The sequence below is a fragment of the Cetorhinus maximus genome, chromosome 12, assembly GCF_964194155.1.
Source record: "Cetorhinus maximus chromosome 12, sCetMax3.hap1.1, whole genome shotgun sequence".
NCBI lineage: Eukaryota > Metazoa > Chordata > Chondrichthyes > Lamniformes > Cetorhinidae > Cetorhinus > Cetorhinus maximus.
Genome location: NC_135890.1, coordinates 104,536,047 through 104,561,146, shown reverse-complemented (window position 1 = coordinate 104,561,146; position 25,100 = coordinate 104,536,047). Strand labels below are relative to the sequence as shown.

The following is a 25,100-nucleotide window of genomic DNA, read 5'->3' as shown; positions in this document are numbered from 1 at the left end:
TGAGAAACAAGGGAGACATTCAACCACAGGATACGCAGAGAAGAACTTTGGTGCTAATCCCTGGTGCTGACATTGCAAGAAAAGACTGGAAAAACCTGGGCTTTTCAGCCTGGACAGGAACCATCTGATAGTTGATCTTCTAGTGATCTACTAAATGGTTAACAGTATGGAGAAGGTAAAATACTTTAAATTTCAAGAATAGGATAAAGGAATTCAAGTTCAAACTAGCAATACAATTACATTTATCAAAAAAATTTTCATCGCACAACGATCAACATTTGGATGACCCCCAAATAGAGCAGGGAAGGCATCAACCCTGGTATTAATTAAGAAACAACTGGTTACTGCATTTGAGAAAGACTGTGAGGTGTTTCTGAATAGTCGAATAACCTTCTTCATTCTTACCTTGTGAAACATTTTGCAGTAATTTATAATGTTAAATAATCAATTTTTATTTGTTGGAATTGTGCATTTTGTATTTGTTCATTACAAACTTATTTTTCATTATAAGCGAAGAAGAAATTTGCATTTAGAAACAGTAAATAAGTTATTTGAGCCATAAGGTCAGCTTTGTGGCACGTGTTAGTTTTTGATGCATAGCTGAGAAAAAATATGATTTGTCACTTGTTTCTTGATGGTGGTTCTTGCTTTTAAATTTGTTCACGTTTAATCAATTAGACATTTGAAAATTAAAAGACATGTACTTATTTCAGCCAACCATTATTTTCTATCCTACTGCCTTAGGACAGTTTGAGGTGTTACACCCTGATGTGTGTCACTTCTGAGGTGTGATGCTTTCAAAATGTATGATAGATGACTTGTAATTAAATAGATCTGCAGGAATCCAGGGTTAATTACATACCATAAATAGTGCTGACCCTTGAGAGTTAACAGCCTGTTCAAAGGTGCTGTGGACTAACTTATTAACTGCATTACCTCTGCTAAATCCAGGAGCATCTATTGAATTTCTAATATTCACAGATTTAAAAATCTTATAAATTTTATTGTCTGGCTTAATATAATCTGCATTCTCAGTATAATTTTGCAGTAATGATCTCATGGTGTGAATCTCCACCTTACTGTTTGCATTGTGTATTCAAGCTAGTGACTTAATTGGCGGACAAGTTCACTGACAAGAGCAGTAGCATAAATTTAGTGAATTATGAATTTCTGCTCCTTCAGTGGATTGATGGATGAAGACACAACCCAACATAACACTTAGCAACACAGATCAGAACATCTCTAGTTCAATTCTGAGGTCCACTTGTGCAATTAAGCAACTATGGTCAATTAATGAGGTAAGAAACAGAATGAAGCTAAAAGAAAGGGCTTGCACATCTGCAAGGGAAAGTGGAGACACAGCAGACTGGGAGCTATAAAAATCAACAAAGAAATACAAAGAAAGTAATGTAGTGCAAAAAGGGAATATGAAAAAAAATACTTGAAGGGGATATCAAAGCTGACAATAAATGATGTTATGAATATACTTAGAGAAAGGGAATAGTAAAGGGAACATGAGCCCACTAAAGGTGGAAGGATGAAATACTACTACGCATAATATGGAGACTTGTTAAATATGTACCTTGTATCTGTTTTGATGGTAGAGTAAGGACAAAACACCAGTGGCACAAGATAACCTAAAAATAATTTGAGGGAAGGAGGTTAGTAGATTTAAAATAAGTTTTAAAAATTGCTAATGGACAAATTATGGCATTTTAAAATAGAAAAATCTCGAGGACCTAATGTTTTCCACCCTGGAGTATTAAAAGGAATAGGGAAGGAAATTGCAAATGTGTTTGGTCAGAATTTTCCAAAGCTCTTGAGCTTTAAGACCTGTGCCTTTAAATTGGAAAATTGCAAATGCTGCTCAATTATTAAAGAAAAGGGTGGGGGAGAAACCAAGAAACTACCAACCAGTCAGTTTAATATCAATTGTGGAAAAGTAATTGGAATCTATCACTAGGGACAGGGTGAGCACTGAGGTAAATATGAAGTGATCAAAGAGAATTGGCATAGATTTATTTATTTTTTGAAAAAGTCACTAACATAGAGGAGTGTCTATGAAATGTTGTATTTATGGGCTTTCAGAAGGCACAGAATAAGATACAAAAGATCATTAGCAGAAATAAAAGCCCCTGGAATTGGTAGTAACCTTGTGACATGGATTGCGTTATAATTATGACATTTGGAAGATTGTTATGTTTTGGGACTGTGTCTTTAATTTATGGTAAAATAAAGGGGGTCATGTGTGACCTGTTCTGAAGTCTTCCTGACAGCAAGTCTGGGTGGCTTGATTGTTACAGTTTAACGGGGGCCCAGGTTGTTTTACAGGGAAGAAGGTGTATGGTGTTTTCACTTGAAGACAATGCAACAGCCTGTGCACACTGGATAGACTGAGAGCCTGCAAGGTCCTAGAAAATTGTTAAGAATGTCAAGTTGTTCATAGTTGTGCTTTAAACTCTCTATTTACTTCCAAGATAAAAGAAGGTTGGGATCTCAAGGGTAGCTAATTAGCATTTCTACCTGGATACAAGTATTGTTCACATTGCCATGGAGATAGGCTTTGAGAGGGGAGGAGATTCTAAGGAATCCCTGAAAACTTACAGACAAGGTTTGTGTGCCAGGGTCCAGGAGAGAGAGAGAGAGAGAGAGAGAGCGAGCATCTAGAGGATGAAAATCTCTATGGTTCACCATGCAAGAATGGGGGTGGGAGCTTGCAGTCAGATCGAGAAGACTGAATTTATGAGGAGTAAAAATGAGACTTGAAGATTTGCCTAGCTTGTGCTAGAGGAAGCTTCTCTAGGGGGAAGAAATCTCACTGTGAAAGGTGGTTCTGAGATTTAAAAGTTCAAAGGCTGAGAAGGAAAAAGAACAGTAGTAAACCCCTAGGAGCTAAGAATCACCTTGGAACGGTTTTGGGAGAATCGAATGTCTGCTTAGAGAACAGTGCAAAGCATATCTGTGAAGTGTGATTTTTGTTGTGCTAAAAGAAAAAGGGGAATGTTCTGTTTTGTGGTTTAAAATATAAGTTGCCTAGAAAGATAGCGTTTAGTGATGAGTGCTTTTAGCCTTTTGTTACAGTAAAAGTCTTAAAATTTGAAACCCTGTTGTGTCATCCTTTCAGCTACTAACTGTAAGTTCGATTTTTGTTTTTAAAAGTAATTGCTCTCCACAGTGATTGTAGCAATTGTTAATTGGTTGGGAGGCAGGGAAAAGGGCCATTCTAATTGGCAGGACAACTGGTGTTCCCCAAGGGTCTGTACAGGGGCCTCAATTTTTCACCATATATGTCAGTGACTTGAATAAAGGAATATAGTTTTGTATCCAAGTTTGTAAATGACACTAAATTACAAGGCATAGTAAGTTGTGTAGCTGGGAGTACAAAGTTACAAAGGGGCATAGACAGACTAATTGAATGGACAAAACTATGGCAGATGAAGTTCAGTGTAGGGTGTGTGGCTTTCCATTTTGAATCCAAGAAAGACTAATAGAAATATAACTGGAAGAGACTAAAAAATGTAGCAAAGGGATTTGAATGCCATGTACACACATCACTAAAAGGTAGTTCATTCATGCAAAAAGTAATTAAAAAGGCATGTTGGCCTTTATCTCAAGGGAGATAGAATATAAGAAAAGGAAGAGATGCTTTGCTTGTGCAGCGCTTTGGTCAAATTCCACCAGGAATATTGTATTCACTTTTGGTTATCACACCTGAGGAAGAATATGTTTGCTTTGCAAGAGGTGCAGCGTAGAATGAAACTGAGGCTTATGGGTTCAATTATTATCGGTTGCATAAAATTGGTTTTTACTCCCTTTAGATTAGAAGGTTGAGGAATGATTTAAATTGAGAGTATTTAAGATGATGATGGGATTTATGTAGAGAGCCAAAATTTCCTCCTTCCTATAGCTATGCAATGGCCCATGGTAGAATGTGCATGTTAGTAGTTAGTACAAGAATTGGTTCAACTCACTTGTGGCTCTATGGTCAAATAGCCTGTCAACACTTGTTGTCTAAACTCATTCATTAAATCAGTCACTTTGGCAATATAATAAGCACTTAGGGGAACTGTGTCCGAAAGGATATTACACTTTCAGGAGAAATGGATTGACAACTAGGGGGAAAGCATTTTTCAGGTATTCATTTTTTTACATTATTTCCTTACAGTTTAGCTTAAGCTAGCAGTTTGAGAAATCAAAGTTGATCAAGGTGATTCAGGTTCTTAAAATTCTCTATGGTTTTAAAACAAAAATGTTAAGTTTTTTTTCTTTCCTGCTTCCCTTTACTCAGGTGACCATACGGGCGAGTGTCGAGCCCATGGTAACCTGGGATCGGCATTCTTCTCCAGCGGCAACTACCGAGAGGCCCTAAACAACCACCGTCTCCAGCTAGTGCTGGCCATGAAGCTAAAAGATCGTGAGGTGGGTAATTCATTTAATTAATTTCATGAAAACATGCATAGATTCAGGTGAGTGGATATCAATAGGGCATGAAGTCAACAGGCGATGTATCTGAACCTCAGAAGGTATCTGTTTTGACTGTATGAGCCGGACATCTGTTGTGCAGTGGAGGTGCAAGTCAAGTCATGAAGTGCTGACCCTAGCTTTTTTTTTGCTGGAAGAACAATTCTCCCATACCATCCTGACCCCAGGCATTTTTGTGTGACCTTTTGCCTTGGGTGCAAAACACACACATGCCTCTTTCGAGGTTGGGTTCCCCATTGTGAGGATCACAGGAAAATTGTATTTCCGCCCATACACTATTTTTCTATGTTGCTGTGATTGCGACCACTGGAGAATGCCTTCTGAGGAGTTGGGAACATTCTGAAAGGTAAGTGTAAAATGATTTGATACCTTCAAGTGTTACTATTAGATGCTATATTGTAATGTAGATATTCATACAGTGATTTTTTTTAGTGTGGTGCTGTGATTCACCATAGGGGTCTGTGCTGCAAAGGTAAGTTGACCCTTGCATTGACCAGAGTTGTGTAATTGTTGTTATACTTTACAGTACCTTCACAATTGTCAAATGTGCTAAAATGCATCATAAAATGTTTTAAAAATGTCCTGTTAACCTCTGCTTTCATGTTTGGTGCTGCAATTTAAATTGACTGACAGCCCTGGCTGTTTTTTTTTAAAGAACCCTGCTTTTGAAAGTTGAAAAATATCTCTGCACATGCTCCCTTCCATTTATTGACAGGCACTCTGCTGTGAAATGGAAATGGGACACCATTCTGTTCTGTCACTTTCAGACAATGTAGCTGGAAACTTTGTTATGATAGCTGTATCCATTATGAATGCTTGACTGGGTTTCAAAAGCTTAAATGTCTTCAGCTCAGCAGGTGACCTATTGATCTAAGAACGGTAGAAACTTTTAATAAGGTGTAATAATAAAATATTCCTTTGATGTGGTTCCTTATTTGTTTGCAATCTTAATCGGCACTTAAAGAACTACATTTTTTTTGCACTGGGGTGTTTTTTTTTTCTTTCCAGTATAAAATGTAGTGTGTTTGAATCCAGGGCTTTATTATCTTGTTAGATGTTTATTTTCCCCCAGTGATTTGAAAATAATTCCCATTGTTATCGCATGGCTCCTGAGGACAGTACATAATGCATACTGGGTGAATGATTAACGAGGATACATTGGGGGCACTGAGGTGGCATGGCTGATCTGAGGGGGCACGTGGGGTGGGTGGGATGGGTGAGCAGGATGAATGTTGAGGTTTAGGGAGCCTTTAAATGATGTTGGGAACTGGACTGCTATGTTGGAGAGTTGAGGCTGACCTTCTAACCGGCCTGCCTCCGGACCCTCACTCCTCAGGCACTCTATCGTGGCTCGCAAAATGCACTGTGGATCTGACCCCTGTGTGAAAAGACAAAAGTCCCGACAAAGTCACAGATGGTTCATTTGTGCATTTTGGAAGTACACTGGTCGGGTTCTCACGAAAATCCAAGCCTATTGGCTGAATTTTCTGGCTGACATGCGGGTGGCGAAGCCCGCATGTCAGAACTTAAAATGTCGCGCGCTGACATCAGCACGTGGCATCGCGATGTTTAGGTCGGCGGGCGCGCCCACCATTAATTAAAGGCCTTGTTAAGGCCATTAAGTCACCAACTGACGACGGTTTTGAGGAGCCCGTGCGAACTTCAACTCAGCGCACAGGCCCAACGGGCAGGCGGGTAGGTGATTTTTTAACAAACCTCATGCACTGTCGGAATGAGGTTTGATTTCGGATTTTAAAAAATTTCATAAAGTTTTTGTGTACTTTACTGACATGTCCCATCTCGTGTGACATTTTCACATGAGGGGGACATGTTAATGATTTTTTTATTGTTCTATTTTTAATCTTTCACAGCCTTTCAGCGATCTCCCTGAGTCACCACTTAGCCTCAGGGAGATGTGCGCTCTTTCGTGCACATGCGCAAAAGAGTGCACTCTCGCAGTTGGGGAATTCCCCTCCTGCCTGCACCGGAAGCGCATAGCGCTTCCCGTCAGGTGTCACGCTGGGCGGGCCGTAATTGGCTCGCCCACTTAAAATAGCGGCAGGGCCCGTTTCAGCGACGGCAATCGGCTGTCTGCCCGCCACCAAGTCGGTCTGGCCCGCCCGCCCTTCAAGGGCAAAATTCAGCCCCATGTCTTCACCATTGGTTTCCCTTCAACTATGCCATTAGATTAGAGAAAAGAAACTTTGGTTTCTAGATGTGCAAAATACATCATCCTCTAGCAAGATATGATCAGTAAATGCTAAAGAGCTTCTTCTCCATGGTGGTGTAAAATGTTTCTTAGCCAACTTTAGGAAGGTTTCTAAAGTTTGAGAAATCTTGCCCTCTGTAATGAATGTGGAGTTTGGTAATTTACTGATAATAGGAAAGTCACAAGCGCAAAACTGTGTTCAGTAGCATCCGTTGTTTGGCCACTACGAGTGCTGTTCAAGGACCAAGATGCCATCCAATGCATGGGTGCACACCTTTGTCTTGAATTAAACTGGACACCATCTTTGTGAGGGCTCTAGTGGTGCACGCTGAACACCTATTGGAAGTATGCAGAGCCAATAGATCATGACATCAATTTGCATGCAACACTGATTTTGCACCAGCGGTTTCACTTTGGAGTTCACCACTCTAGCCAATGCACTCTCTTAATCCCAAAAAGTTGAACACATATTAAACAACAGGAAGAATCTGTTCCTACCAATGGTGTTTAAAGGGATCATCAACTGCTTACACCTTAGTTCCTGGATTCTGATTGTTGCTGATTCTGCAAGTTATTGGTGCTTTCCATAGATTTTTTTCAAATTGCAAAGGCTTACAGGGACTGATCAAGTGCTGAAGGACGTTTTGCTGACTTCACGGTTTCTACACAAACTACTTAGTCCCAAACATGCGTGTACTCATGGGCATTCTCCTTAGAATAGCATGGCTGAGAGAATGAGCAGAGACCCTGCAGAACAGGACAATCTGCAAGAAGAGGAGGGCAATAAGGGCTGTTCAGGAAGCAATGCCTAAACTTGAGAGGAACAATGTGTGAGACATCTACAATTCAAAAAGGATGTCTTCCCTGAAATTTGCCACTTGCTACAGTCAGAACTATGACCTCAGAGCAGTGCAAGGACGACATTGCCAGTGGCGCTGAAGATGATCGTGGCAATGAACTTTTATGCGCTTGCCTCTGTCCAGACTGGAGCTGGAGATATTTGTGACATCTTGTAGTTTCACATCCACTGTTTAATTGTCTAGTTCATGGTTCATGTTAATATTTTAGAGGTAATTTTTAGTTTGGGAAGATTAAGATTTGGGGAGATGGTGATACAGTAGTAATACTACTGGAGTAGCAATCTAGACGCCCAGGCTAATGCTCTGGGGACATGGGTTCAAATCCCGCTAAGGCAGCTGGTGGAATTTAAATTCAATTAATAAAATCTGGAATTGAAAGCTAGTCTCAGTAATGATGACTTTTAAGCTATCATCGATTGTTGTAAAAACCCATCAGATTCATTAATGTCCTTTAGGGAACGAAATCGGCCATCCTTACCTGATCTGGCCTACAAGTGATTCAAGACCCACAGCAATGTGGCTGACTTTTAACTGCCCTCTGAAATGGCCTAGCAAGACATTCAGTTCTAGGGCAATTAGGGGTGAGCAACAAATGCAGGCCTTGCCAGTGACACCCACATCCCATGGAAGAATAAAAAAAAGGAAGTTGTATGGCTAAGGTAGTTAAAAGGCTAGACTTTAGAAATTGCTAGAACAGTTATATTAGTGGCAGTTTAAAGGGTGACCTGTGTTTATATGGTAAGGCCAGAGAAGAAGAGAATGTCATCAAATGGCAGGTGGGCTCATTTAGCTGGAAAACTGAAGAGAGATGAATTATTCATGAGGACCTCAGGTTGGAGGTGTAAGCCCTGAATTTGGCAGGCAGAGAGAGGAAGAGTCTGCCAAGAGCTGAATAGCAGCTGTAGACCAGAAGCAAAAGGGCTATCAGAAATCAAGGGTATTTCTGAGATGAAGGCACTAAACCAGAGTGTAGTGAAGCCCACGCTTGAGCTGGAGAGTCTACAAACATGAACTGGAGGCTAGTGAAAGCTTTCTTAAAAAGCTCCTACCTCAGAGGATAGCAGGACCACTGAGGAGAATAGAAGTGAATTCCTGAAAACTTTTGGCACTTTTGGTTTTGTCCCAGGAATTGAAGGAACCCTCAAGAGTCTGATAAGTAGCCAAGGACTTAAGTCAAAGTGGAAAGGGAAATGTTCAGTTGAGGAGTTCAGTTTTAAAGTGATTGTGTTTATTGTTTTTTTTCAGCTAAAGTATAATTGATAACCTAAGATAGTGTTTAGTTAGTAGTGTATGCTTTGTTTGACTCTTGTATGGTAAATAATTTGCTTAAATCATGGTATCTTGTCGCTTTATTCTTTCAGTAAATAATGAGGATTTGAAATTTCTTTTCAAACATTAATGGTCTCTTTAGGGATTGTAACAGTTTCCTAAAGGACGTCAATGAAGCTCCCTGTTCAAAGAGAGCTAACTACATTTCTTTCTCTCTTGCCGGAGAGCAGCAGTGGAGCAAGCACATGGTTTTGCTAGGATTGCAGGCTTCTCCATGCTGCAACGTGACATTGACTGCACCAACATCACATTGCAGGGACCCTATGTCAACTTTGTTATATAGGGAATTGAAAGGGATTCCACTCCCTCAATGCCCAACTGATGTGCTAGCAAATCATACAATCATACCTGATATCCTGGCTGCAGTCATGATGTTTTCATTCTGTGGCAGTTCGCTGTGGCCATTGCATTTGAGCCAGCAAAACAAAGCTGACTGTATGACTTGTGACTCCAGTATGCAACCTACTTACACGTAGGCATCACACATACAATGAAAGCCATGCTGCCAAACCAAATGTGATGGATCAGATCATCAGTGTGCTGAAGCAATGCTGCAACTGCCTGGAGCACTCGGGAGGAACCCAGTGTTTAAAACATTTGAGCAATATGTGTCTGTAGGTTTCTCCCAGAGAACAAATTTGGCTTAATATATCAATATATGGATTAAAGAAGAAGATAGATCATATAATTATGTACCACCCTTTATGTCCTCAGCGTCAAGAAGGTATAGTAATGTTTGTAATGTTATTGGAAATTATTTTAAAATAGAGTTCTAGTGGTGTCTGTGTCTATGTGTCTGTATGTGTGTGTGTGTCTTAATTGGATTAAAGCCAGCTGGTCTAGAGGGTATTAAAGATTTCTCTGACAGGAGAAACAACTGGTTGCCTGATTTTGAGGTTGTAACGATGACAGAACTATCACCATTCACTGTCATTACTCTGAGAAACTGAGAGAAACTTCTGGTATCTGCACAACCAGAGTTAAATATGTAAATCCAAAAGTTGCTGCTAGTGATTTCCCCACTCTTCCACCAGGTATGCAGTTCAAGTCCTTGCAGATTCAAATCAATTGATGCAAACCTTCATTTGTTACCCCATTATATTCACTGTAAAACAATTGAAAAAGTTCTTGAATGAGATGTAACTGGGTTTTTAATGGCATACTAAGTCATGATTATTCCTGAATAACCTCTCTGGCCTAAAAAAAACTGATTTTATAGTGTGGAATGTCAAACCACATTCCACACTATGAAATGACCTGCAGGGGTTCAAAAAGTCATCTCACCACCACCTTCTCAAGAGCAATTAGGGATGGGAAACAAAGGCTGGCCTTGTCAATGATGCCCACACCTCAGAAACAAATGAAACATTTCTGTAATTACTGTTATTGCATTTAATATGTTTCATTTACCTGTTTGCTGTTCAACAAATAATGAATAATTTGTAGCAAAAGGCACGTTCTTGATGGTATTTATTCCTCCACCATATATCGATGAAGTCACATGATGGCACGTGATATACGCAAGAAACTGAAATGTCATAAGAAATTAAGTAAATAAAACATTACAGGTTGTAATGAACATGAATTTGGTCGTGGATGATTTGAATTGTTGAATCTGATGAAAATAACTGGTGTAACAACTTGTTAACATTGTATTTGGATTTTAAAATACCACAGCAATAAACGAGAACAACAGACTTCCATGGAAAAAGACAGATCTCACCTGAATATCCTAATTAACATAATTAGCTGTAACAGGGGCACATTTTTTGATTTAGCAACTCAAGATTTTCAATTTCTTAAGAATACATTGAAGATATGCAAATCTGTGAAATTTGCAAATATGCATGCCGCCAGAGGAGTAGCAATCCCACACAACAGGGAACCAATGAACCAGTCAGAGGCAAATGTGGAGGTGTGAGAGTTCTTTTTCTTTAACTGCTTTGCATGATTAGAAAGTGATTTCGCCCTCTGGTGATGTATAAGGTTGTAATACATTATATTCTGGTACATTTATAATTGTTTCACAGGATTTTCTTCACACTTTCTTTTCAGGCTGTCATTATATTTCATTGATTCCAGAAAGCTGATAGCCTACTCCCAGATTTCTTTCACTGCTAAATTCACTAACCTAAGGAACCTGGGTGGGAGTGACCCATGGCCAATAATTTTCTCATTCCTCCCTCCCTTGCCTTTGACAAACTACCTTGTCTTCAGGTTGGAGTTCAGCAAGTTAGACTCCTTTGGATGTGTATTGTCATGGTTATAAATTGCTGTGCTATTCAGTAGTATAACACAATGAAATATTAACACACTGTGCCATGATGCTGCACACCACCTGGTAGGATTATACATAGGGAATTCATATGACATTAGCATTCTTATTGCAAGTATAATTCACACCCAGGATGCCTATGTTTGAGTACGACTCTTAAAACAGCCAAGCTTCAGGCAGTTGGTTATATCAGCTTGTGTTGGTGGGTATGGATAGCCATTCTGCCTCTCTTAAACAGCAGTGTTACTATGGGCAAAATTGTCTAAATGCCCCGACCCAGGAAATGGTGACTTACTTGGTACAATGAGGAAACTGAACAAAGTATATGCAGAGACTTAATGTCTTCAGAAAATAGTTGTACGGATTGATACTTCAGAAAATATAAAACTGAAAAACAATTAATTCTTGTGCCAAAATCTTTAGTGTTTTAAGGTGGAGGGTGTATTTTGATCTCCCATGTTAATTGGATTAACGACAGGAAATGAATTTAGACTTCCTGGTGACATAATCTGTGCACCAAACTTCCTTGAAAATACACTGACCAATGCCAAGCTATTATTGTTGGAATCTGTCCTTAGCTGCTAGCAAAGTTGGTTTATGTTGGACAACACATAAGGATGCAAATTCATATTTTGGGTTGAACCTAATACTCTCCAATGATGAGGTAATACATTTGTAAGGTTGTTCTGAATAGAATTCTCTTTATTTAGAGGAGCATTAAATCTCACAAAGGGAGTATTTGGTTTGATTCACTTGAAACTAATTAAGACACCAGGCTCAGTGGTAATGTTATTGTTAGGAAGCCTGGGTTGTATCTCAGAGCATTAGGAGTGCCAGTAGTCACAGCTGCTGATTTTCAGGTCAGGAACTGATATTATGGCTGGTGATGGTTACTCAAGAAATGTGAGATTTTAGGAAGGTCTGTGTCAAATGCACTTACAATTGGAATTGATGGTGTGGGCATTGGTGCAGTTATTGAGTTTAACAGTTGCTGTAAATGTACAGGGGCAACTGATCATGCAAAATAAGTCAGGAATGGTATGAGTGCAATGCACTGTTGAATATAATAACGTCATGCCTCAACTTGGAGTTCAGACAAAGGGCTTTATTTGTGCTCTATTTTTGTATTCTTCTTGAGAAGCTAATGAACTATTGATAGTTTCCTCAACCATCCTGCCTTTACCTAGTAAGTTTCATGAATTATATAGATAAAAGCAAAAAACTACGGATGCTGGAAATCGAAAACAAAAATGCCTGGAGAAACTCAGCAGGTCTGGCAGCATCTGCGGAGAGGAGCACAGTTAACGTTTCGAGTCCGCATGACTCTTCAACAGAACTAAGGAAAAATAGAAAGGGGGTGAAATATAAGCTGGTTTAAGGGTTGGGGGTGGGGGGGGGGGGGTTGAAAGGATCCAAAATCTAATAAGAGTCACATCCATGGATATTGATCAGGCAAGATCTAGAACCATCTATTAGTGTCTAGGAAATGAATGCTGAGGTTCAAATCATATTTATTTAGCTCTTTGTCTGAGTGGAGGTCTTTCCTGTTTCTAAAGAGAGCCCATTATTTGGCTAGCATATCATGGTACCAAATAAAGATTGAGTGTTGCTCTCCTGTAGAACAAAGTAGAACTGGTAACTGGGAAATGTCAGTCTCTTATCTGGGAAAATTCGTATATTTGGCCACAAAAACTATGTGTAGTAATTCAACTATTTTTTTCCTTGAGTTCAGTAACACTACCTGACCAGTTCCTCAGATGATTTGGACACAATTTGGAGGCATGGTGTCAAATTATATGAAATTGCTGGTTACAGCTAATAGTATGGAGGACTGCAACAATGCAGTAGGAGATACTTTAGATTTCTGGGCCATTAGGACCATTTCTGGGGGCGGTGGGACCTGTACAAGGTGGAGAGGTTGCACCTGAACCAGAATGGGACCAACATCCTTGCGGGGAGGTTTGCTAGTGCTGTTGGGGAGGGTTTAAACTAACTTGCAGGGGGGATGGGATCCTGAGAGGAGGTTCAGCAGGGGTAGATGCACAGTTAAAATTAGAAGAGAGAACAAGTGAGTCTGGAAGGCTTAGAAATTATAGGCCAGTTAAGGCACAAGAGAGCTTGGCAAGGTTGGATGGTATTTATTTTAATCCAAGGAGTCTGACGAATAAGGCAGATGAGTTGAGGGCACAAATTAACACATGGAAGAATGATGCCATTGCTGAGAGGGGCGGGATTGGCAGCTCAACATTCCAGGATATAGGGTCTTCAGACGAGACAGGGAAGGAGGTAAAAGATGAAGGGGTATCGCAATATTAATCAAGGAATCAATTACAGCAGTAAGGAGGGATGACATCTTGGAAGGCTCCTCAAATGAAGCCATATGGGTGGAACTTAAAAACAAAAAGGAGCAATCACATTGCTGGGAGTGTACTATAGGCCCCCAAACAGTCAGAGAGAAATAGAAGAACAGATATGTAGGCAAATTTCAGAGAAGCGTAAAAATAATAGGGTAGTAATAGTGGGGGATTTCAACTTCCCCCAACATTAACTGTGTTAATCATAGTGTGATAGGTTTAGAGGGAGCAGAATTCTTAAAATGCATCCAGGAGAGCTTTTTAAACCAGTATGTAGAAGGTCCTACAAGAGACGGGGCGGTCCTGGATTTAATTTTAGAGAATGAAGCCAGGCAAGTGGTAGCGGTATCAGTGGGGGAGCATTTTGCAGAGAGTGATCATAACTCTGTTAGATTCAAGATTGTTATGGAAAAGGACAAGGATGGGCCAGAAATCAGAGTTGTAAATTGGGGGAAGGCCGATTTTAATAAGATCAGATATGATTTGACTAGAGTGCCTGGGAGCAGCTACTTTTAGGTAAATCTGCGTCAGAGCAGTGAGACTCATTCAAGAAGGAAATAGGGAGAGTACAGGGCCAAAATATTCCAGTAAAGACAAAGGGTGGGACCAACAAATCCAGGGAATCCTGGATGTCGAGGGATATACAGCATTGGATAAAGGGAAAGAGGGAGGCAGATACCAAGGGCTCAAAACAGCGGAAGCCCTAGAGGAGTATAGAATGTGTAGGGGGGAACTTAAAAAGGAAATTAGGAGAGCAAAAAGGGGGCATGAAAAACATTGGCAGGTAAAATAAAGGAAAATCCAAAGTTATTTTACAAGTATATTAAGAGTAAGAGGATAACTAGGGAAAGAGTATGGCCCATTAAGGACCATAGTGGTAATTTGTGTGTGGAGCTGGAAGACGTAGGTAGGGTTTTATATAATACTTTGTGTCGATGTTCACAAGTGAGAGGGACGACGTGGGTATGGAAATCAGGCAGAAGGACTGTGATATAATTAAAGAAATTAGCATAGAAAGGGAGGAGATTCTAAGTGGTCTGGCAGGCTTAAAAGTAGGTAAATCTCCAGGCCCAGATGAAATATATCCCAGGCTGTTGAGTGAGGCAAGGGAGGAGATAGCAGGGGCGCTGGCAATAATTTTCAATACCTCTCTGGCTACAGGAGAGGTGCCAGAGGACTGGAGGACAGCCAATGTGGTGCCATTATTCAAGAAGGGAGGAAGAGATAAACCAGGGAACTACAGGCCAGTCAGTCTAACTTCAGTGGTGGGGAAACTATTGGAAGCAATTCTGAGGGACAGAATTAATCAACATTTGAAGAGGCAGGGATTAATCAAGGACAGTCAGCATGGTTTTGTTAAGGGGAGGTCATGTCTGACCAATTTGATTGAATTTTTCGAAGAGGTGACCAGGTATGCAGTTGAGGGCATGCTTTTGACATAGTCTACTTGGGCTTCAGCAAGGCTTTTGATAAGGTCCTGCATGGGAGACTGATAACAAAGGTAAGAGCCCATGGGATCCAAGGCAATTTGGCAAATTGGATCCAGAATTGACTGAGTGGCAGGAAGCAGAGGGTGATGGTCGAGGGGTGTTTTTGTGACTGCATGCCTGTGTCTAGTGGGGTTCCACAGGGATCGGTGTTGGGTCCCTTGCTGTTTGTGGTATATATAAACGATTTAGACTTGAATGTAGGAGGGTTGATCATAAAGTTCGAGGATGACACGAAAATTGGTGGGATGGTAAATAGTGAGGAGGATAACCTTAGATTACAGGAGGATATAGATGGGCTGATCAGTGGCAAATGGAATTTAATCCGGATAAGTGTGAGGTGATGCACTTGGGCAGGACAAACGAGGCACGGGAAATCACAACGAATGTCGGACCCTTGGAAGTACTGAGGATCAGGGGGATCTTGGTGTGCACGTCCACTGGTCCCTTAAGGTAGTGGGACAGGTAGATAAGATGGTTAAGAAAGCATGTAGGATACTTGCCTTTATTAGCCGAGGCATAGAATTAAAGAGCAGGGAGGTCATGCTGGAACTGTATAAAACGCTGGTTAGGCCACAGCTAGAGTATTGCTTTCGGTTCTGGAATCCACATTATAGGAAGGATGTGATTGCACCAAAGAGAGTGCAGAGGAGATTTACCAGGATGTTGCCTGGGTTGGAGAGTTTTAGTTATGAGGAGAGATTGGATGGACTGGGGATATTTTCCCTGGAGCGGAGGAGATTGAGGGGGGACATGATTGAGGTGTATAAAATTATGAGGGACATTGATAGGGTAGACAGGAAGGAACTTTTCCCCTTGGTGGAGGGATCAATAACCATAGATTTAAGGTAAGGGGCAGGAGGTTTAGATGGGATGTGAAGAATTTTTTCACCCAGAGGGTGGTGGGAAGCTGGAACTCACTGCCTGAACATAACATTTAAGAAGTACTTGGATGTGCACTTGTGATGCCATGGCATACAAGGCTATGGGCCTAGTGCTGGAAAATGGGATTAGAATAGTTAGGTACTTGTTAGACTGGTGCAGGCTCGATGGGCCAAAGGGCCTTTTTCTGTGCTGTCGACCTCAATGACTCTATGAGATAAACAGGCTTGCAGATAAGGCAAGCAGATGGCATATGAATTTCAGTATCGTGGCATGTGAGGTGGTTCATTTTGATAGGAGGAATAATGAAGCCACTTATTCCTGGAAAAGTCAGAAACTAAATGGGATAGTAAATCATGAAATGTAGCCAATCAAGTTGATTTTTAAAACCAGAAAGACTTGCATTTATATGGCGTCTTTAGTGACTGCAAGATATTACAAAGTGCTTTACAGCCAATGAAGTATGTTTTAGTCAATTAAGTTCTTTTGAAGTCTAGGGCAGGATTTAATACTCCCCTGCCAATGGGTTTGAAGATGGTGTGGGTGGGGAGGGGCACATTAAATCCAGAGGGCACTTTGCCTGCTGTCTACCTGCCTGCCTTTGCCTACACCAGGGGTGGGGGTGTCTTTGGACAGCCTGCCTACCAGTGGCCCAATTAAGTCCTTAAGTGAGAAATTAATGCTCTCTTAAGGGCCCCACCCTCACTCTGCCAGCATTTAACTGGTGATGGGGGAGGCCCATGCCAAGGTGCCAGTCAGATTTCCGTGCGAGGGCTGGTATGGGGGGGGTGGGGTTGGGGGAGGGTCCCTCCTTATCTGGACCCCTTTGCCCATAGGAGGGCCCCCAAGGTGTAACCCCGCCTCCTCTACCTCCTAAAAGTTGCCTTCTTTCCCCACCACTGGAGCTTACCTGCCACTGCAGCAGTCAGCCTTGGGGAAGATATGGAGAGGCACATTGTGAGTGAGACCGGCGTACTAAATCATTACCTACTAGTTTTGGTGCTCTGCTGTCCTGTTTCCCCCAAGCAGAAGGCCTCTCTCAGTAGTTTTCGAAGACTATTTGGCTGTGGAAGCATCATACCCAAGTCCTGATGTCACACTTTCAGTTTGGAGTGAGAGGATAGTGATCAGTAGAGGAAAGTCTGGTTGATTTTACCCCAATCCTATCCTTGCCCAGGAACATCAATATCTAACTTTAATTTCCCTCATGCTGCCTCAGCTCTGTTGGCTAATTCAACCCAGGTGTTTTTGTGACCACGTAAAAGGCGTTCCCTCAAAGTGATCTGTGACTAAGAATTTGTGTATGTTTATATGTAGTCCCCCCCCCCTTTAACTTGCGAGCAATTGAATTTAAAAGTAACCAGCAGCAAAGCTTTAGTCTTAAACAGGATACAGGTTAGTTTATTACAAAACATTGCTGTAAGTTACTTAAGTAAAAGTAAAGTTACTAACTAAATACATACAAAGATTAAATGCAGATAAGGATAAAAGATGCTTATAAAGATGAAATTCAGTTCAGTCCTTTTAAGGTATTGCTCCGGGCCTGTAGCTTGCAATTGAAGTGTTGGTTGTCTGGAGTGAAAATTTGAAGTTGTAGAGTTGTGTCCAGCAGCTGTGTTGGCATCTATGGTTGAATATTCAGAGGTTGCCTTTGAAGGTGAACTCAGCAGGTCAGCAGGTTTTTGGGAGAGAGAGAAGGTTTCTTGATCCTCACTAGTTCTGTGGTTACGATACTACAGATTGCTTGGACTCTTTCGACAGAACAGCAAATGATTTCTGAATACCTTTCTCTTTGCCTCCCCTTGGCTGGGAAACCTCTTGGATGATGTCTCTCTGAGTTCTTCTTGGAGTTCTGCACAAAATGGCTGTCCTCAGCTAGACTTTATACAGTTCAAAACTCAAAATGGCTGCTATCCCGAAGTGTTGACTCTTGCTTCCACATTAAATATTGGATTAGCCCAGGTGTGAGGTATGGTGCCATCCGTTGTCTTTTTAGCCAACGTAATTAATCTTTTAAATGCCTCAGTCGTTATCTTGAATGGCTCCCATTCCTCCAGGTTTAATGAGATAGGGAAGAGATATTGACATTTTCAGGGAAGACAGTGGCTAGAATTTTTCCACCGGCGATTTGGGGACGGGGCCTGCTCGCCGACGCGAAAACGACGCGGGATGACGTCAGGGAGAAACCCCCTACGTCATCCCGCCCCATTTAAATATTCAGGAAGGCGGGGACACAGCCAAATCAGCTGTGCGCCCACCGACCTGCCAATGGCCAAGTGAGGTCATTGACAGGATAATTAAGCCAGTTAAAGGCCCTGCCCGTCCAACTTTAAGGTTAGCGGGCAGACCAGGAGCCCCAGCGGGCTTCTGAAAAAACATGAAACCTCATCCACCGGCGGGATGAGGTTTCATGTCTGTTTTAAAAAACTTTAATAAACTTTATGTGATATTTATTAACATGTCCCACCTCGTGTGACATGTCAATTTTTAAATTTTTCTATTTTTTAACTTAATTATAAAGCTTTCAGCGCTCTCTCTGAGACAGCACTTAGTCTCAGGGAGCTGTGCGCTCTTTTGCGCGCATGTGTGAAAGAGTGCACTTTGACAGTTGGGGAATCCCTCTCCCCAGCAAAGGAAGCGGACAGCGCTCCCCGTCAGGTGGCCTGCTCAAAAGTAGCGTTTTGAGCCGGTGGGGCCCACCCACCCATCAAGGGCAAAATTCTGCCCATTGTCAATGAGTTTCAGTTTACCCATGTGGAAATATGCATTGAATTTCAAATGTCTTCACATGTCTGGATATATCTACCTGCAATCCACTTGGAATCTTCTTGAAGCTTGACAAACATTGCAGTTGTAAAAGGTCAGGTGACTGGCAGCCATTTTAAGACTGCTTGTGTCCATTTAAAGGAAAGATTAGTTTTTTTTACAAAACCTATAATATTGCTGAAAAAAGAGACACTTTGTCAAAGCTTTTCATCCTGCACTCATCAGGACAATTCACAAGAATATAAAGTAAGGGAAAACAACAAATTTATACTGTATGAGAAGAGTGCACTGATTGGTTGGCAAGTGGACTCTGATTGGTAGAGGCATTGTCAAGGCGAATGCACCAGTTAATGGTGACTGACAGTTAATTGCCAAACATTTAGTTTGAAATTTAAACCAGGCAGCTTGACTCTGATTAGCATTGCCCTGAGGAATGAACCAGTGAATGGCTGTCACTTATTTTGTTTAGCTGGAACAGGTGCAATGTGTGTACATGTTCTTTTTGTCTGCAAAGAACAATGACCTGTGTATTAATATATGTAGCTTCCAGGACATGTAAATGCACCACATTGTGAGCCCAACTGACAATCATAACTTGGGTATCAATATAATCCTTAGCACGCTGAGGATAATTTAGCAAATGTCTAATTGCGGAATCACATCTAAAGTTGGACATTGTGGCAGGATTTTCCATGCCCGCCGGTGTCGGGTGTGTTCTGTGGCGTGAGTGGACAATATGGCACAACAGGTTTCACAACAGCGTGAAACCAGTTTGCGATTGTCTGCTCAGCCCGCCAATAGCAGGCTGCGTTCTCCACCATCGGGCATCAGAACCTCATTGTAATACATCAGCATATCATTATTAGGCCTGCCCGTCGGAATTGTTCCCTCACCCCCCTCCTCGCTGGATCGTCCGTCGACGTGCTTCAAAACAGCACTTAAGCGACGTGCACCTGGCGAACTGCACTTCACTCGGGACTTCAAGCTTTGATCACCTACCTTGCTTCGGCAGTATTCACAGTCCTCAGCGCCAGGCTTCACAGACAGCACCACGTCACTTTTACGGGGGGTTCACAGCAGGTCCCTACCTACCAGGTTAGCCATATGTGGGTAGCTTTTCAATGGCTGCAGGGCTGGGCTTGCTTAGGGAAACAGGAGAAGTGGCCTCAGGCAAGGGAAAAGGCTGCAGGACAAGGGCTATAGTGGGGAAGGAGGGTATCCCAGGGTGTGTGTGAAGGCACATGTTGATCTGTACAAGTGGTCTCAAGGTGGTGAGGGCTGAGGAGGCAGTCTCCAGAGGAGGTGAGGCCAGGTGGACATGTGAGGGTATGTCGTGAGAATGGGTGGTGATGTCCCTTGAGTTGGCAGTGAGTGAGATGCCACTGAATGCCTGATGGGCTTGAGTGTGTGAGTTTAGAGTGATGAGATGGTTGCCATACTCTGATTGCATGGATGAGATCATTCATCCTCTTTCTGCATTGGGTGGCCAACTTCTTATGTGCAGCATTGACACTGATCGCCACTGCCACTGCCTCCCAAGCCTGGTTGGTCATGCAGCTACCCATCCTGCAGCCAGAGCGGGTGTTAGAGGACATCACGGCGGGCCTCCACGGTATCCAAAAGGTGTTCCAGTGACACATCACTAAACCCGGGGCCTTTCATGGGCATCTTCTCTGCTGCAGTCATGGACTGGAAGCACTGAGATGTGTATGCGTGGCTGGACTTTAAATATGGCGCCCAGCTTGATGGAGTGGTGAGGTGATGGCGTGGCGGGTGAATGAGAGCCAGCCTTCCATCGAAACGGCATGTTTCCCGGGAACGCATAACTAATGTGGTGGGTTGGGACAATATGGCGTGAAAACTCGCCATTGCAGCCGGCGGGTAAAACGTTGTTTTACCTGCTCACTACCACACATAGTGCAAAGCTGGGACTATTCTGCCCTGTGTTTTGAGTCTTACAAGCACAGGCTGGTTGGGTACGGTCTGTACCTTGCCCATTGTGAACAACAGAAGGGACATGCTGTTTGATACAATCAGCCGGTCTTTGGGATGCACGGCCTACACACCTAGCATTACACAGGTACTGAAATTCAAATACCACATTACTCATTTGTGTGATAGGGAGAACGTCTTTTTGGTTTGACGGCAGCATCCTGTTAGTGGCGAAACCACTTGTGTTGCTGCTGCATAGTAGCAGCGTGAAACGGCTAGCTTCACCTGTTGCTCAAATTTTTGAGATACCTTGCCTTTCCAGGGTAATCTGAGGTAGACTGGGAACGTTTCAGGACTGAAATTATGGCCTACTGCGCAAAATGACCTGATCAGGGTAGCCATCATCCTGCAGGATGCCTTTGATGCGCCCTATTTCAGCATCGAGCTTGCATAGTGAGAAAATGGCTTGCGCCCCATATATGAGGTTGCTGATAAGACCAATTTTGTCGTGCGAGGAAGTGTAAGCATCTCATCACGTATATTGACCAGTGAAGGTAGGCCAGCAGTAGACCGTGGTAGAGAACCCCCGGCAGATTCCTCAACCAGTATGTCAAGGAAAGGGAGTTCATTTGACTGCTCCATTTCAAAGGTGAATTGTAATGCACAATGGAGCCCATTAAGATATGCAAGGAAATTGTTGCGTGATTTGTAGCAGCCATTTTAATAGCTTGTTTATTTCCAGTTTTTAGAAGTATTGACTGAAAGTTCATACTATACTGGGCATGATCCTATATATGTTTTTTAAGTATTGCTTCTGGCCCTTTTGTCAGTGTCAAACACCGGCAAGTTTCTTGTGTCAGAAGATGAACAATTGTGATACCACCACTTAAAAATTTGACTTCTGGGAAATTCTGTTTCCAGTGTATGTGACAACTGAGGAAGGGATGTTAATGGTTTAAGTGAAACCAGAGGAGGGGAGAGTAGAGCCCAAAATCTGTTAAATTCCAAATGTAGCTTGAAATAGAACATATCTGTGCATTAAGCAGATTAGTGATCACAAATGCAAATATGAGTCAACCTGCATTGGGATTCATTCAATCTGTGCATCTCTCGCACTTACAGTATGGTGTTAATCACTGCTAATCACAGCACTTTCCAATGTCACTCGGGTGTCACATCACTGACTGTGCGCCACTGTAGCTCAGACCTGGAAGCCTTGGACTGGCCTTTGTTTCTTCTTCCCACTCTGGCCATTAATCAAATATCTCTGAAGGTCAAGTAGCATTGTTGAAATATGTGAATTAAAAAAAGGTACTTAATTTTACCCCTTTCAAAAATTTCCCATTCTTAATGGTGCCTGCTTTTATGCAATTCTTTCCTGTTGGAATACATTATACAGTAGTGTCTGCCAGATGCTATGAATTCTGTCACCAGCCTGCTTTATTATTGGATTCAATGCCATGCTGACAGTTGCTTAGGTTGGTGGGGGGTTGGTGGAATAATTTCAGGATATTTTTGGGGGCGAGGAGAGAAAAATCACAGCAGAGAGCATGCCTGGACAGTAGTTGGTTTTATCGAAGTTTTGAGTCTTTAACTCTAAATTATGTCAATTTTTAATTGCACAGCTTTGCCTTGGCACTGAAATGAAACGCATACTGACTATCTTCTCCACATAGTTTGATTTCTCTGTGTCTCCAGTACTGCAGTGGAGTACGACAGGGTTTTGTTGACCTAAGGGTTTTATTCACAAGTAATTATAGCATGGTTCACAACCACAAGTCCTTATTAAGCTACAAAAATACTACTCGAGAATATTTTGAAGGAGAGCAATTTCCTTGTTACCACAATTTCAAGGGATAGTCTTAATTTGAAGTATAAAGTTAAATGATGTGTGGCTTCATGTACTTAGACTTTAAAGAGATTAATTTGGCCATGTTTAAGTGCACTGTGCAAAACTAGACACAATGATTTTTATATGTTGTAGTGTAGAATAAACTATATTCTATGCTTAATCATATTACTCCTCATGAGAAATGAATGCCAGCTTAAAATGTGATTGTAAAACAAAAACAGAATTACCTGGAAAAACTCAGCAGGTCTGGCAGCATCGGCGGAGAAGAAAAGAGTTGACGTTTTGAGTCCTCATGACCCTTCAGCAGAACAGATTGTTGTTTGTTTTCCCCACAATTTTTGTTGTGGACAGGCAGGTAAGGAATCAGTAGGAAGTAGATTAGGACTTGTGTGTTTTTTAACTAGCAGCCTCTTTGAATATTGCTAACATACAAAGTGATGTAATGGTGCTGACTCGGGCAGGAGTTTCACTTCACATGCAGCAGCTGTCTATAGTACCTCATTCCAATTATATGCGACTGTGTGGTGAATAGCAGCAGGTTATCTGTCTATGACCCAGCTAGAACCTGTTCTCATCTGTGCACTTTCCATCACATCCCTAAAGCATTGACACTGAAGCATTTTTAAAATGCCAACTACTGGATTAGCTGAGATCAAGTAACTCAGTGCCAAGCAGGTATCAACACTAGGAAACTATTATACCAATAGAACTTTTTATGACTGATATATAGGATGAGCTTAAGCTACATTTTCAAAACTTCTTTTAAACTCTCCAAGATAAAGGAGAGGGTTGATTTTTATATAAAATCTTGCAGTTAACTTGTGATGTTTTTGATTAAACCTTTCAATTAACAAATTTGATATCTCGGTCCATTACCCCCTTGGACACAGGCATTTTAAGTTGTTAATACATAAGTTTACACCTTACGTTGAGTAAATACAAGGGAATTAATTTACAGAGAGAGATTCACCATCAGAATCCTTTCACAGATAATCGTTTGTGGTGAGAAGCACATTTGGCCTACAATAACAATTTGCATTTATTTAGCACATTTAACAAACGTTGCAAGGTGCTTCACGACTAGCATAAAGAAAACTAGCATCAAATCGGGAGGCTGATATTAGAAAGGATGATTGATTTGGTTGGCTGAAGTTTTGATGAGATTCTAATGACAAAGAGAAATATGGAGTGGTATGGAGCTTTCAGTTGTGAGTTTGAGAATTAGACTCTGACACCTAAGGAGCAAATGGAAGGGGGATTAAACAAAAGGTTAGAGTCAGAGGAAGAAAACGTGCAGGAGGCGATAAAGAGATGGAAGTTGGGTGTAGCACAAATGAAGTATGTGAGAGCAGAGTACTGCTTTATCAACAACATCTAAAGGATCACTGAAACTTGCAGAACAGAAGGAGACCATTTGTGCCTGTGCTGACTCTTTAAAAGAGCAGTTGTGCTTATTCCCACATCCCCGCTTTTTGTCAGTAACCTTGCAAATTCCTCATCTTCAAGTGCTTGCCAAGGTCGCTTTGAAAAGGATTTATTCAATCAGTGTCCACCACTTTTTCAGTTAGTGTGTTCCAAATTCTGACAACTTTTGAATGAAAAAAAATTCTCCTTGTCTCCCCTCTAGATCATTTGGCAGTGATTTTGAATCTGTGACCTCTAGTTATTGACTCACTTGCCAGAGAGAATAATTTTTATCTCTCTGCTCTTTCAAAACCCCATATAATTTTGAGAACCTCTATTAGGTCACCCCTTAATCTTCGAAACAATCCAAACTTTTCCAGGCTCTCCTCATAATTGAAGTCCCTCATTCCTTATAGTATTCTGGTGAACCTCCTCTGCCCTTTCTGAGGACTTTGCATCTTCTGGCGCCCAGAATTATCCACAGTATTCCAGCTCGGGCCTAACCATTGATTTATAAAGTATTAACATGTTCTCTTTGCTTTTATATTCTATTCCTCTATTTATAAATCCAAGTTACCCATGGTGTGGTTTTTATCTATTTGCTTCTGCTCCTTTTACAAAAAAAAATTAAGATACTCTGTTCAAGTTTTCAGCAAGCTCACTTTCACTGTGCCCAAAATAATGCTCTAACTTCCTTTGTTGTAGACTCTGTGTGTTCATACCTCAATGTGGAAGCTTACTGACTTTCTGACTAGCGCCAACTCTAGAGAGAGAGGCCTAGAAATTGATTTGTTCAAGCAGCAAATACAAATCTCCAGGCAGAAACTGATGACGACCACACAAAATTGATTCTCTTGCAACATCAGAATGCAATTGGCATGTTGGGGATGCCCAGTCATACACTGAGAAACAGGGATGCTGGCATCAGAGTAACCCAGAGTTCATCCAAAGCTTTAACATTGTCATGCTCAGTGCAGGCATACAGATATTACAAATTTTAAAGCTATATATTTTTTAAAAAATGAACGCAAAATTGTTAAGATGGCTGCAGCATACCAATGACCTTTGGCATTTGAACTGTAGACAGTAGAATCTGCAGCCAATGCCTGATTAAATATGGGCCTGAGCGAAAGAACCTCACAGTGACTTGTGAAATTCACAATTCTCATTGTTTAAGAATGGACCAAAACCGACAGACGATGGGGTTTGTAGACAACTCGTTTCTATGTTTCATAAAGCATAAAAGAGACACCAAAGCTCAGTGGGTA

General features: G+C 41.5%; 1 protein-coding gene across 3 annotated transcripts in view; it reads left to right on the top strand.

Moving 5' to 3' along the window:
• ttc28 (tetratricopeptide repeat domain 28) overlaps positions 1 to 25,100 on the top strand; it is a 761,973-nt gene that overhangs the window by 457,274 nt on the left and 279,599 nt on the right. For all 3 annotated transcript variants that reach the window (XM_078554281.1, XM_078554279.1, XM_078554282.1), the window contains one exon: positions 4,289 to 4,419. In XM_078554281.1, the coding sequence (XP_078410407.1) occupies positions 4,289 to 4,419 (131 nt within the window). The remainder of the gene's footprint in view (positions 1 to 4,288; positions 4,420 to 25,100) is intronic.